Raw genomic sequence first — 14248 nt, 5'->3', positions numbered from 1 at the left:
AATCACAGAGGACATATCACAAAGACCAGAACTGATCTTCACTGTAGCAGAAATCCACATACTGTATACTGCAGTTTTTAAAGCAGACTAACTAATGGTTTACTAATGGTTTTACTGTGTCAGCTCAGTGATAGAAGCACCCATCCACACACACCTATTTCTGTCTCTCAGTTTGAAGACCTGCACTGTGCAATGAAAAAAATGTTTCTGCAGACATGGCACACCATTAGTATGAATTACAGCCTGAAGATATAAACTTGGCTGCACTAATTTTAGAAAATATACTTTGGAACAATGTTTGCATATAGAAATCTAAAGTGCTGTCGACTAACTTGCAGTAATCTTGAAATTCATTCTGAGGGCATCTAAGGTTCATACTGAATGTTTTTATTTTCCCACTTCTGAGCTGTTCTCCTTGTGCTTTATCTAAATTCTCTGTCTTTGTTTGTTGTGTGTGTGACACGAATAAAGCGCTCTACTGTATGATCTGGACAGTGCAGTAATTGGGGCGTTCATAAAGAGATTATGGCTGCACTAATGGGAACAGAGCTCATTTCAAAAAACAGACTCCCTTACACCACTTCTGAGAAAAACGCTGACTTTTCTTGACTCATGTTGAGCTCAACACTCTCTGTTGAGGAGTGTAACTGTATCTTGCAGAGGTCTACATACTGGAAGTAACAGGAGAGGGACGGTGGAGCAGAACTTCTATACTGGGATATGTCTGTTTCTGAGCAGCCAGCAGAGGGAGACTGGCCAGCTGGTGCCAGTAGGTCAGAGTTTTTTCTCACACAGCTACACAGCACATTAGAGGGGGAACTAACAGTACAGGAAGCCTCTGAGCACATGAAGAGCGAGAGAGAGTAAAGAAGAAAAAACAGACAACGCCTGCTGCCGATAACAGCAGAACACATGAAGAATCTGCTCATGAACACATGAAGAAAAAAGCTCCTTTCTTAACTGAGTGGATTTTTTCTGACTGTCTATTGGTGAACTGACAGGTCACAATGTCACGACGGGACCAGAGGTTTCGGAGAGGAATGAAAGGACGGTAAGGGCAATTTTCATTAATTTGTGTGACGTGAGAGAAAAGAAAGAAAAAGTATGAAAGAGTGAGTGGAAGTGAGAGAGTCTGAGCAAAATATACATCAACATCTGTAGTACTTCCTCAAACACAACTGCTGAGACAAACATGAGTAACTGTGCTTGGATATTCTGTCTACTTTCACATTAACTATTAGTATGTGTATGAGTAGTTATCAAACCAAAACAATCACAAAGTTACTGCCTTGCCTGGTATCCAAGGCTTCAGTACAATTCATAAGTAAACTTTTTTTGTTTGTTTTTTTGGTATCCATTTGTTTACCCCATCAACAACTAGTCCTTCCCAGGTCTATATTATTAAAACATGTATGATACAGTATACATATCATAACACCAAATCCCTGCAACACCAAACCAGGGTTCCTGCAGCTTAAGGTTAATTTAAGACTTTTTAAGACTTTTTTTAATGCCACTCGGAATTAATTTTAACAGCAATTTTCTCATAACAAAAACTGAAGAAGGAGAATTTTATTTTGTCCAAATGTTTCATGTAACATAAAACGTAACTTTAATTGTCCAGTGAAAAAGTTAGATTTTATATGGTAAATGTTGAAAAAAACATCCCTTTTTAGATTGGAACACACAGAAGACAATGAACATATATCATAAAAGTGTGTGTTGGGTTTACCAACAGAAGTGGGAAATATCTGGCATTTCTGGGCACTTTTCTGGGCAATTTTGTGTTTCTAAATATGGATGTGAGATTCCACTGCTTGGATTCCCATCAGGACGAGTTAGTCTACATAATACCAATATAGCCTTATTTTTAGATGAATGAATTCAATGCCTTTTCAGACTTTTGAAGGATCTGCAGGAACCCTGCATCCAACACAATACAGTTAGATCAAAAACTACTGTTATTTAAAGGAAATCCAGCAGGGCGACACAGACAGAGCAGGGCGGAAACCACAACAGGAGAATACGTCATCTGATTCTTGACATTTGACCTGCGTTCATGTCCTGACACCATGTTTGTTTTATGTACACCAGGTGCTGGTACGTCTGCAGCTTAAATTTTTGTGATACAGAAACAGATCTTAGGACAGTGGCTAGAGATAAGCGCAAGATGCAGCATGAGACAGATGAGGGGAATACTTGAGAAACAGAAAAATGTGAAGAGATTGGTGGCAGTAGAAAACAGAGGAATTAGGCCTGAGTTCTCTCACAACCAGATGTTTAGATGGAATCACAGATGTGACCACACATCCGTTGCTAGCAGCACAGTAACAAAGACAGAAGGTCAAAAATAAACCTGCAGCTGTCTGATGGTTTTATTACTTAATTATTTCCTCAGCAATGAAAGAGAGGCAGTGCTTTCCATAGTGCACTGTATCTTGAGCATAAATAGTTTGTGTTAGGACTCCAGACTCCTGTGAGTATTTACTTTACTCAAGCAGTACTGATAATGAGCTGCAGTGAACCTTAAGTTAATTAGCAAAGCCACAGTATCCACTGAAGTAATAATCATAGATGACCATGTTGCTACTCTGTTGACAAGATAAGATAAAATAGTCTATATTCGTCCCACTTCTGGGAAATCCGCAACAGTACAGCCGCAAAGGGACAGTGCAAACAGGAAGTGTTAGTGAAAAAACACACAAGGTAATATTACTATGTATCGGTAAAAAAAACCAACACACAACAGTATAGTAAGTAAGCAGTTACAACAGAGCAATATAAGTAAGCAGTAAGAAAGTAAAATATAATAAAATGACAGGCTGACTGACTGATTTCACATTATAAAACCATGTAACATGGAGCGTCAGTGGGGATGCAACAATTATTGATACTTTGTCAAACTAAGTCATCACCAACTAAACTGATATTCGATTAATCAATTTGAGTAGTAGTTGCATAGTTTAACTCTATTTCAGTGTTCTTTCGGAAAATGAAAAGTATAAAAAAAATAATAATCAGTTTGAGTAATTCTCTGATTCCAGCTTCTTAAATTCTTCTTTTATTCTGGTTTCTTCATCGCTCTATGACTATGGACTGAGTATTTTTAGGTTGCTCACATCATCTTGGGGAAATCGACATTTTTTTCATTTTCTAATATTTTATTGACCACACAACTAAGTGAATAATTGAGAAAATAAAATGGAAATAATTGTTAGTTTCTGTATTAAGGAACATGCTTATTGCCACTCAAAGTTCTTACAGGATTTAAAACTGCACTGATGACACAATTCACTGTTTTACAACTATAATCAAGCTTTCATTCTAAAATTTTAACAAAATTATGTGATTTATCACTGTGAGATGCTATAACTGAGTGTCTTTTTCCTGAGAAGAAATTGCTCCATTTCAATAGAAAAGCAACCTTTTTATTCTCTATTGTAAGAAAAGCATGGCATTTACAGTAAGGTTGGGAGAGAGGAAACACGGAGCTGTGTTCTGTCCAGGAAGTCACCTCCCACTCCGGCTGTAATGTTGAAGAGATAAGGAAGCAGGTTTTTTGTTGCACATGTGTATTATTCTTCATTCAGTTTAAGCCAGGATGCCACTAAAAGTTTCACTTTGCAGTTTTTAAAGGACTGAAAGTGAAAAAGCTGCGCTGAATTTAAGAAACGAATGTTTTTGAAACTGTTGTAATGTTTTCACTTTGTTTCATTCTCTTTTGTAATCTTTGAGTGGGTGTACCCATGGGAAGCTGCCTTGTGACTGACCCTATATGAGTAGTCCTTTTGTAAGCTGCAGTATTAGATTATAATCTGACTGAATGCGCTTTCTGTCATGGTGACATCAGCATTTCATGATCTGTAATGCATCATTTCACCATGATGCCTGCTGTGAAGAAAACTTTTTCCTCCCTTCCTTGACAAAAACAGCCAGCAGCTTGATGTCTCATGCTGAACTTAGTGACTAACAAAATCATGAAACTGACATTTAACAAAGGTGGGGTCCAAGATTTCATGAGAGGAAGGGAGGGTACCAGTGACACAGAATACAAGTGTGTTTAAAAAAAAACCATCTACACTAAAGACAATCATTTATGGTATAACTAGTGCTGGTATCCGTACTCGCTACCTTAAAGGTATCCACCGAAACAGCTTAGTACCAAGTGGTATTGACACTTCTGCAGTCAAATGATACCTGCTTTCGATTCTTTTTGCACCGGTGGTCTGATCCCAAACCGTCCCCTCTCTCTGCTAAACCAACTGACTCTGTTAGCCATTTACAGAGCTGCTATCTTCCTGGCTAACACTCAGTTCAGTGCCTGCCCGCTAGGCACAAGCTACACAGCTCCTGCTGCAGCTAATATCGAACACAATGCCTGTCCCAACAAACACATTGACACCAAAGCAGCTCCATGTTAAACTCCTTGATTATAAGCTTTATGGGGGGCGCTGTTCCGTGAAGAGAGTAACTACTGACACGGCTTGCATGTGTGGGGTTTCTGTGTGTTTTTAAAGTGTGTTTTTTAAGTTTGTTTTTAGGTGTTTTAATTGAGTTTTATGCAAACTGTTTGAAGGTCTGTCACCGTTTGGGTAAGACAAAAAAGGTTATCTATCTATCTATCTATGTATCTATGACGCTTACTTCGGGAACACAGTGCATGAGCCTCGCTGAACCTGTTGGGTTTTTTTTTTCGACGTCCTTGTTAACAAGTCAGAGCAATCCCACTGCCTGCATGAGCAGCTCTGCTCACATGCATCTCAGTTGCCTTTCAGCCACGACACACCTAGAGAAATGGGAGCTTGTCAATTTTTTCTGCATGCTGCGTATGGTTGCCAGCAGAGATAGACAGTGAAAATGGCGTTTTGATAATGTCATTGACTCTATGCCACCTTTCTATACACTTTTAAATGTCTTTATCATTCGCAGAGATGAGGAAATGCAAACATATATGTTTTACTCAAACGTTCCTGCTTCCATTTCAAAATACAAGTCCTCTGACAATATCTCTGTCAACAGAATCACATCAGTTGCTGACACAAGGCATTTCATTGTGAAACTTTTGCAGGAACTTGTTGTTGACAATGCAGGAGCTTGCATGACTTCATAAATAAGTGGAATTTGTGCTTAGAAATTTGGAAATACAGTACTCATAGCAGCAGGCAGCCCTGCAACAGCGTCACAGCAGCAATGCTGCCAGCGTGAACACCATAAGCGTAAAACATGCTGCTGTTCTGTGAGCTTGCCGTCATGTGCTGCTTATGCATGCAGTGTATTTCTGGTGTTCTGGTTAGCCCTGTCTCTGTGTGTCTGCAGCTAGATTGACTCTCATAACCTTCCCCACACTCAACAGCAACTGCAGCTTCAATTTCTCTGGTCACCAGGCGTCAAAACCTAAATTTCAACAAAATATCAATGTCTAACAACGTTGGCTGCCAGCTGGGTTGTTTGAAGAGGATAAAGAAGGGTGCTGTGCTGTGTCAGCACACTGGGTGCCGTAATTACTTTTTAGTTTTATAGTATACAGGCCACTCCATTCACAATATGGGTATCAAATGAAGTACTCTACTAGTATCGGTATCGCTACCACGATATCCAGCCCCGGATCCAACTGACCTGGAAGTGTTGTAACTGTTGCTGTGTGTGACGAACTCAAAGGTTGACTTTCCTTGCAAGTCTCAAATGTTCCATCACTGATGAGGCTCACGTTACTTTCTCAAACACGCCTCTGAAGTATCCATTGCCCAAAATGCGCTCTAAGTCTCCATGTTCTCTTGTTTCCTTACCCTACTCTCTCTCTTTGTTGCCTCCCACTTTTCTCTAGGTGTTCTGAATGTGGCTGCATCCTGTCTCACTGGTACTATGAAAGAGAGGGACAGCTCTACTGTAAGAAGCACTACTGGGCCCGTTATGGAGAGCACTGCCACGGCTGCAAAGAGACCATCGCAACAGGACTCATTATGGTAACATGATAATCACTGAAAATGAGGGGGCTTTCACGTCAGAGACCCAGGCCTGGATTCAAGGACACTTGACCCCAATGTCCAGTGCATTTGATTAGTGTGAACACTGTGTACCGTACCCATGCATGGTACACCAATCTATACTCAAGTCCAATTTTTTAATTGAATTCTGGATTATTGCAGAAAACAAGCTTTGTAGTTAATATTTAAAAAAAAAAATTCAGCAAGATGATCTTTACCACCTTCATGATTTTTGAAGCTTAAATGTAATTTCCAGAAGTAAAAAAAAAAAAAAAAAAAACATTCAAAACTCAGCCAGTAACAAATTGATTGCTAGTTGGTGAGCTACTTTAAATATAGCTGTTTTTTTTTATCATTCAAAGCCATCATTTGTTCAAACTGAGAGGTGGGCCATACAACTACCAAATATGTACATTATGCAATATTCACAGACTGAAGTGCGGCAGTTATCTCTACAGGATCGAATATCATAACAAGAATAACAGAATCCCAGCATGCTACGACAAGTATTCATACACTCAAAGCTTTCCTGTCTCTTCCTGTCTCCTGGTATGAAAGTAAATGCTTTTTTACTTTTTGACACACATACCAGCGGATATCCTCTAATAACATCCTGACACTACAATGCCTTGATGCAGGGATGCACAGACAGAACTGTTGCAAATTAAGAGCTGTATTTTGTCCCTTAAGTCTGACCCCACCAGACATCGTCTTGTAAAAACCAATATCATGCCGTTGTCCTCTGCGTTGTGTCTCACACTGCCTCCCTGTATAAACAGGTTGCTGGAGAGCAGAAGTACCACCCTGAATGCTTCACTTGTATGAGCTGTGAAATGTTCATTGGAGATGGAGACACCTATACATTAGTCGAACGCACAAAACTCTACTGGTAAGTTTGAAACTAAAAGAAGAAAAAAGATAATGTTTTTTGTTTAATTTTCTGCATTTGGACAAACAACTTAGTCAGCCACAAATTAAGTGAAATTAAATTGCATTGTTCATTAATGCTTCTGATGAGTGACCTTTATTCAGTTTCTTGATTTGTCTATTCTGCAGTGGCCACTGTTTCTGTCAGGGTGTCGACTCATCTGCGAGGTCAGCTTCTCCACTCACGAAGAGTCCCCACATGGTGGCACTGGTGTCTCTCCCTCCCCATGCAGGCAGCAAACGAGGGCTGACTGTAGCCACCGACCTTAGCCAAGAAAAAAGCCCTGTTGTCACTGTGACAGGGTTAGTATTCCACATAGGTAGAGCTAAACTCTGATCCAACAACCCCGCTCGTTCTGTCTCATTTGTCCCACCTTTCCTTCACCCGGTGTCTCTCTGCTTCAGGTTAGACTCAGCTTCCCTCAGCTCTGACCTGCTGTCCTCTGTCCAAACTGGTGACCGAATACTAGAGGTTAATGGCATCCCTGTCCACAACATTTCCCCAGAAGAGGTAGGCCGCAAACCACCCACCGACTCAGCAGCAATGTCATAACTAAATGAGAAGCGGTTACGCTTCCCCGTAGTGTTGTAGTCTAGACCATAATAACTGAGACCAAGACTTGACCAAGACCAGAGTGTGCTGGGACACCAATAGAACCACCAAGACAACCAATAGAAGTTTGATGTTGTCCCAGCCATCGGCATCTCTGCTCCCAAACAACCACACTGCTTCTCTTCGTGTTGTCTTCATGGGTCTGCACCCACATGAGTGAAAGGTGGAGGGGAAGGGTGGCAGCCGTTATTGGTGACAAAAAAAAGCAAACTACAAATGATTTACATGATTGGCTTGATTTGAAGAGGGAAGTTTTACATCCAATGACAGTAATTATGTTAACAAATAAATCAGCTGAGGTCTCAATAAAAAATTTGAAGTCCACTATGTCCGAGACAGAGACAAAACTGAGTCAAAATGAGTTTGATTCTGAGATGAGACCAGACCCACTAAAAGTGGACTCCAGACTGGTCTAAAGACCAAGACCAATCTTAAGTACTACAACACTACTTCCTGGCATCCGCAAAATAAACACACAAACAAAAAAAAAAAAAACAAAGAAACTGGTAAGACAGAAAAACTAATATCTTGCCAAACACCACATATTTCCTGCAGATAAACTGTGTGATCCAGGACACAAACAGACCACTGCAGCTGACCATTGAACACAACCCGCAGTCTTCTGATGAGATCCTTCGCTCAAACAATCACCAGGACGACATCAGCTGTTCTGAACCCTGCGTCCGTGACAAACTGTCTTCAACCCACAAACTCCCGAGTGTGGAGGAAGAGCCAAGTCCAGGGGAGGAGACAGATGAACCAGGAATGAGCCTCTCACCTCCTCAGCACCAGGGAAACACAAGAATGCGATCCAGACACATTCTGTAAGTGCTGACTCTCAGCTGGATTCATTACTCCCCTCTCTCTTTAGCCAGGTTCCCACAACAGATTTGTGCAAAAATTAAGCGATATTTTTAAAATGTTGATAAAACACAGTTGCAAGATGACTGTGTTTCCATTGAGTGATGTTATGCACTTCTCCCCCCACGATATCATTCCAAGAAGCATGGCGATGGATGTTAAAAAAATGAACAGGCTTATTTCCATTGCAGCCACCGCACTAGCCGTCATTATTTCCAAATGAAGGTGACACAGGCGTGTAATGTGAGCGATAATGGAAAAGCAGGCCCCTTACAAGTGGAAGTGGCAACGTATGAGGGATTTATGGGAGGTGATAGTCCATGATTTCACAGAGGAAATCATGGACTATCACCATGATTTGGTGATAGTGTTACTGCATCACATTCAACTTTTGAATGTGATGCAGTAATACTCTTGTAGTACCTGCTGCATCATGCCCGAAGGAGCCAGTTCCTATAAGCACATAGCCATAGCATCATGTGACCTATAGAAGTCAAAAAATGTTTCCATTGCAGTTTTGCGAAATACGGCTTTTTGAATGGCCTGTAATATCACCTCATGTGAGCGTCAAAACTTTTTTGTAATCAATGGGAGTATTTTTGAGATTGACATGTTTCTATTAGGCGGAATTTATATATTTCAATTCGCACAATTTGAGGGTAAATGAAAACCCGCCTCATGTCTGAGTCTTTCTTTTCTCTCAGGCGCAGCTGCAGTATAGACAAGTGTCCTCTGTCCCCTCGAGCCCTGTCACTTTTATCTCAAAGGAGAGACATGGTGCGCTCAGAGTCTCTTCGTGTGGACCCTGGAGATCGGACCCATCGCATCTTCAGACCTTCAGACCTCATCCATGGAGAAGTGCTTGGCAAGGGCTTCTTTGGACAGGCTGTCAAGGTAACTCCACTACATTTCTCCATCACATTGTCCTTTTTTATTAAGGATGACTTTCTCAAAATACATAAATTACTAACCCTAGTTGTCATTTCTTTGTAATATTGATTTTAATCACCATTATGCTAAACCTGCTGCTGTCAAGGTAACGCATCAGGAGACAGGGGAGGTGATGGTGATGAAGGAATTGATTAGGTTTGACGAAGAGACACAGAAGACTTTCTTAAAGGAGGTAAGTGGTAAAATGAGCAGGAGAGGTAACACGATGAAATATGTAAGAAGCAGGAAATACCCAATGTACCTACAAGTGTACCCACATTATTTAGGTGACTGCTAAAGGGATACAAAAGATTAAATCTAAGGGGTATGAAGCATTATTCACACAAGACTAATGCTACCAGGGGACCTCCACTGACATTACAGAACACAGAAATACTACAAAGCACCACTGGCAGTGATTTGCAATGTTTACCGTTTTTTAAAACGTTGGTTAAACCAACAGAACCCATTCTGCCACACAATCTCAAATGTTATCAATCTCCTTATCTTATGCGATTTTTCTCTTATGATTTATTCGAACTTGCTTACATAGACATCTGATAGCATGAATTATTTTTGAATTACAGGAAGATGGGTGTCACAGTTAAAGCCCATCTTAGGTTGCAACTCATTTTAAAAACAATTTTACACCATCAAGAGGGTTGGTGACTATCTTATCAATGAGCTATTTCCATATTGCTACAATGACGAGGCATTTGTTTTACCACATTTCCTTCTCACTTTCTACAGGTGAAGGTGATGCGCTGTCTGGACCACCCCAATGTTCTGAAGTTTATTGGTCTATTTTATAAAGACAAACGGATAAACTTTGTTTCTGAATACATCCAAGGAGGAACTCTCAGAGAAACCATCACAAAAATGGTGAGTTAAAAAATGTTTTCACGTTTCACTGTGAGTGATTTCAGAGTACACAGACACAGTATGTCACTAATAAACTTGCTTTTTATAGGGCAAGGATTTTCCCTGGGGTATACGAGTAAGTTATGCCAAAGACATTGCAGCTGGAATGGTGAGTCTTTTAAAGTCAATATGCAAAATCATTCCTTAATCTGGTACCAACTTCCCCTGACATATCTAACATCTCTCTTTCTAAGGCCTATCTGCACTCCATGAATGTTATCCACCGAGATCTAAACTCACACAATTGCCTGGTCAGAGAGGTAAACAAGTGTTTTCATCATACATGTTAGATATCTTAATTGTAGGATATACAAACACATCTAATGGCAATTTCCACACTGTAAGGCAAGAAATTTGTGGAATTACTGTAAAAATAGACAAGGGATGGCTTCTAGTAGCTGACTCCAAGTCTGCCAAATGTACAGGACAGTGTATCATCCAGAAAAGAAGCAATAATGTAACCTGGAAAAACCTGATAGTGTTGATGTGCATTTCTTAAATCTATGTCATTTTTGTCTGTTAAAATTGTTTAAAACATTTCAAAATGATTAAAATTTTGTAGGTCCTCATAAACAAGATAATCTCTCAGCTATAGCCAGCTTCTGTGTTTCATAACATTATAAAATTATACAACTTCAATTTAGTGGAAATAAACTAACAGTGCGTATGCCATGAGTGGTTACATTGCAGCCTCTTTCGCCGCTGCCGGCTGCAGTGTTCTTGCTCAATACTCTAACCATTTTCAAAAACTGTTATTCCTGTTAGTCTTTTAGGCACAAAGATATGGGAAATAGGATCTAGATTGGAAAATAGCAAATTTACCCTCTATCATTTATTTTATCTCGTTCTCTCTCTCCATGTTTAGAACCAGTCAGTGGTGGTGGCAGATTTTGGACTGGCCAGGCTGGTGAGGGAGGAGATAAATCAGAGCACGACATCCTCTCTGGAAAGGCCTGCGAAGGGGACACTTTCAGAGCTCCGCAAGCCAGACCGAAGAAAGCGCTACACTGTAGTTGGAAACCCCTACTGGATGGCTCCTGAGATGATCAATGGTGAGTACACAAGGTTTCGGGTTCAAATATACTATAGCAGGGTATCACCGATCTTTGAATGAACAGAGGACCTCCAGGGCACCTAAAGCCAATTTTGGAGTCCATTGGTGAGGTTTGTTTGTTTCCAATCTTGTCCTTAAAGAGATACACAAATGGAACTGGCACAGTATTTTGGATCATGACTGAAAAACTTTGGAGTCATATGAAACCTAACAGCAGAGGCATAAAGACTCACATTGGATTTATACTTGTATTTGTAAAAAAAAAGAAAAAAAAAAGAAAAACGAAAAAGCTTTCTTTTTCATCTACTTTTTATTTTTAAAAATCTAGTAAATGACATTTTGCTGAGAATGTTTTTCTACATATAGTTTCCGAACAGTGTTAACGAACCTCAACTACCCTCTTGATACCATATGTGCTGTACTATCATAAAATATCCAAAAAAAGGGGGAAACTGTGCACGAGACCTGATATTACTCTAAGGTCCATAGCAGTTCTGATTTCAGCACACTGAAGCCAGGTTTTCCATATTTAGCGTGTGTTAATATGAGACTGTAAATTTGTGGTTCAAATTTTCCAATATTTCCTCTGCACCTCTCAGGGAAAAGCTATGACGAACAGGTGGACGTCTTTTCCTTTGGTATTATGATATGCGAGGTAAGAAAATATTAAGCACTTAATTTAAGAACTAAAAAATGAGGTGATGACAGATCTAAGGAACCTGAGTTAAAATGTGTAAATATTGAAGAATCAATCCTATATTATTCCCATTTTTCATTAATCAAGCATTTCATTAATTTTAAAGCTGAGTGGGTAATTATTTATCTCTACCTCTTTTAAGATAATAGGCAGAGTGAGTGCTGATCCTGACTACCTTCCTCGAACGAATGACTTTGGGTTGAATGTAGCCAGTTTCCTGCAGCAGTTCCACCCTCCACAGTGCCCCTCGGCCTTCCTGCCGCTGGGTGTCCTCTGCTGTGACATGGATGCTGATAAACGGTATGAAATAAACTTTTGGTTTCACTCTCATCTCTGTTGAGAGTTGCACTGGTGCAGAACTGACCGGGCGCTCGTTAAAACATGGCATCGGGTAAAGACAAAGTTTATGAGCTATAAAAGCCCAAGCATGCATTTCAGTTATCCTGGAAACAGAGTTTACATGAGTGGCATTAGAGGGTGTGGGCAAAAATCCAACTATGTATTGTGCTGTTTGCCACAAGTCTGAAAGCAAGGCAGATAAAATGGGTCATTTTTGAGTCATTTATTTAAATTAAGATTGCATGATAAATAACTTAATTCTGTGTTCACACAACTAGCAACAACACATAAGCAGTTACATTATTGCAGAGTCACTGTTGAAGTGATCATGATGATGATGACAATGCATTGAAAATGAATTATAGCCTGTTGCTGTGCCACTTATAATCTAAATGCAGCATTAGTCTTTGTTGTTATTTGATAGCCACTAATAAATCATTTTTAAAAATTATCTGGGGTCAAGTAAAAATTGATAAAGCAAGTATATTTCTGACCTACTTGCCCAACCAGGCTAGTGAAAAAAAGACATAAACACTGAATCCTGTGTAAAGATGTTGAAGAAATTTCTAGCAAAATATAAGAGTCTTGTAATTTTCTGGTCTGCTGATGTGAACGGTGTACAAAGTGACTGTATCATAACAGATGTGTGAGCCCACATACAGTAATTGTATTACACAAACAAACTAAACTCATACAGTACAAAATAGCCTACTAACTATCTAATCAATGCACTACTGCAGTGGATCATGTAACACTACGACCTTTTGTCTTTCAGTCCTTCCTTTTCGAAGCTGGAGGAATGGCTGGAAAACCTGCTGATGCACCTGGACATCGGTCTGCCTCTGCTCTCTGAGTTAGAGCAGCTCCGCAGAGCTTTCTGGCAGAATCACAACCAGAACAAAACCCTTGAATCTCATGAACAAACCCACCGCTCGCAGCCAGTGAGACAGAGCCCCGACCACGAGCGACACTTGGACAACCCAAAGAACCAAAAAGAGTCTAATCACCTCACTCAGAGCCAAGACCAAAACAGCACACCTGAAAGCCATTCGGACGGAGAGCAGCACACACATGACAACCATGACATGAGGACTGCGCATGGCCACTCCTGTTCGAGCAGCGAGTATAAGGACCACGCACAAAACAAGAGCCAGACGTGTTGCAGGTCTGTGAAAACAGCCTTGGGTGAGAATGGGTCTGAAACCTATGAACACAATAACCCCATAGGACAGGACACCCAGGATGAGCCCTCACAACGGCTGCAGGTCAACAACTCACTGCTAGGCCGGTCCAACAGGCCCAGAAGGACATGCAGAGCACTTTGGGACAGATCTACAGAGGACAGTTCTTTTCTCTGATTGCGTTTATTTAATGGCCGTGACCAAGCACCACCTATAAAGCACAGTTTTCACAGATGAAAACAATTTATAAGGACATTTGTGCCTTTTCAAACACTGGGAGAGACATGGAAGGGTCATAAAACTGTATGTAGAGGACAAATACATGGAAAACCTGCAGAGATATAAAACTCAAATTTATATGGGATATTTACATGACTTATATGCTGCTTGACAGCTGCCAAGCACATACATATCAACCAACAACCATTATTATATAAGCAGTGATAAGCTAAATTTGGACAGACAATTTATCAGTTGTGCTCTGGTGTCAACTTAGTCTTGAAGCTGTGAATCACATGGCACTTTAAACTTAAAGCTAAACTGCATGAGTCATTTATTTATCATAATGCCTTATGTATATTCTGTTTAAAAGTTTCAGATCATGTCTAACATACTGAGCTGTGAACATATAAAAGTACAAATTAATAAATTAAATTAATAGAGGAAACAAATTTAATGTGATGAGTTTAAATCACTGTTGTTTGGCGTCAAATCATCTCAGTAAAAATGTAGTAAAATGCA

The 14248-nt window shown here is 40.1% G+C and overlaps 1 protein-coding gene across 1 annotated transcript; it reads left to right on the top strand.

The window, feature by feature from the left end:
• The first annotated feature begins 804 nt into the window (after positions 1-804).
• On the top strand, positions 805-14248 carry LOC121952929 (LIM domain kinase 1-like). Its single transcript, XM_042499813.2, has 15 exons — positions 805-1051; positions 5825-5963; positions 6764-6873; positions 7041-7214; positions 7317-7422; positions 8080-8348; positions 9090-9279; positions 9422-9508; positions 10066-10197; positions 10286-10345; positions 10431-10496; positions 11102-11288; positions 11890-11945; positions 12130-12287; positions 13102-14248. Exons 1-15 carry the CDS (start codon positions 1008-1010, stop codon positions 13682-13684), a joined length of 2361 nt encoding a protein of 786 aa, XP_042355747.2. The 5' UTR covers positions 805-1007; the 3' UTR covers positions 13685-14248.

This window comes from Plectropomus leopardus, chromosome 15 (assembly GCF_026936395.1).
Source record: "Plectropomus leopardus strain MGB_pleo_1.0 chromosome 15, ASM2693639v1, whole genome shotgun sequence".
Classification (NCBI taxonomy): Eukaryota; Metazoa; Chordata; class Actinopteri; order Perciformes; family Serranidae; genus Plectropomus; species Plectropomus leopardus.
Note: the sequence above shows the minus strand (reverse complement) of the source record. Positions and strands in the feature narration are given on the sequence as shown.

Excerpts from the sequence above, each read along its gene's own strand:
- LOC121952929 (XM_042499813.2), top strand. The coding sequence starts at position 1,008 with ATGTCACGACGGGACCAGAGGTTTCGGAGAGGAATGAAAGGACG. Across the intron at positions 5,964-6,763 it reads TCGCAACAGGACTCATTATG|GTTGCTGGAGAGCAGAAGTA; the intron begins GTAACATGATAA and ends CTGTATAAACAG. Across the intron at positions 7,423-8,079 it reads ACAACATTTCCCCAGAAGAG|ATAAACTGTGTGATCCAGGA; the intron begins GTAGGCCGCAAA and ends TATTTCCTGCAG.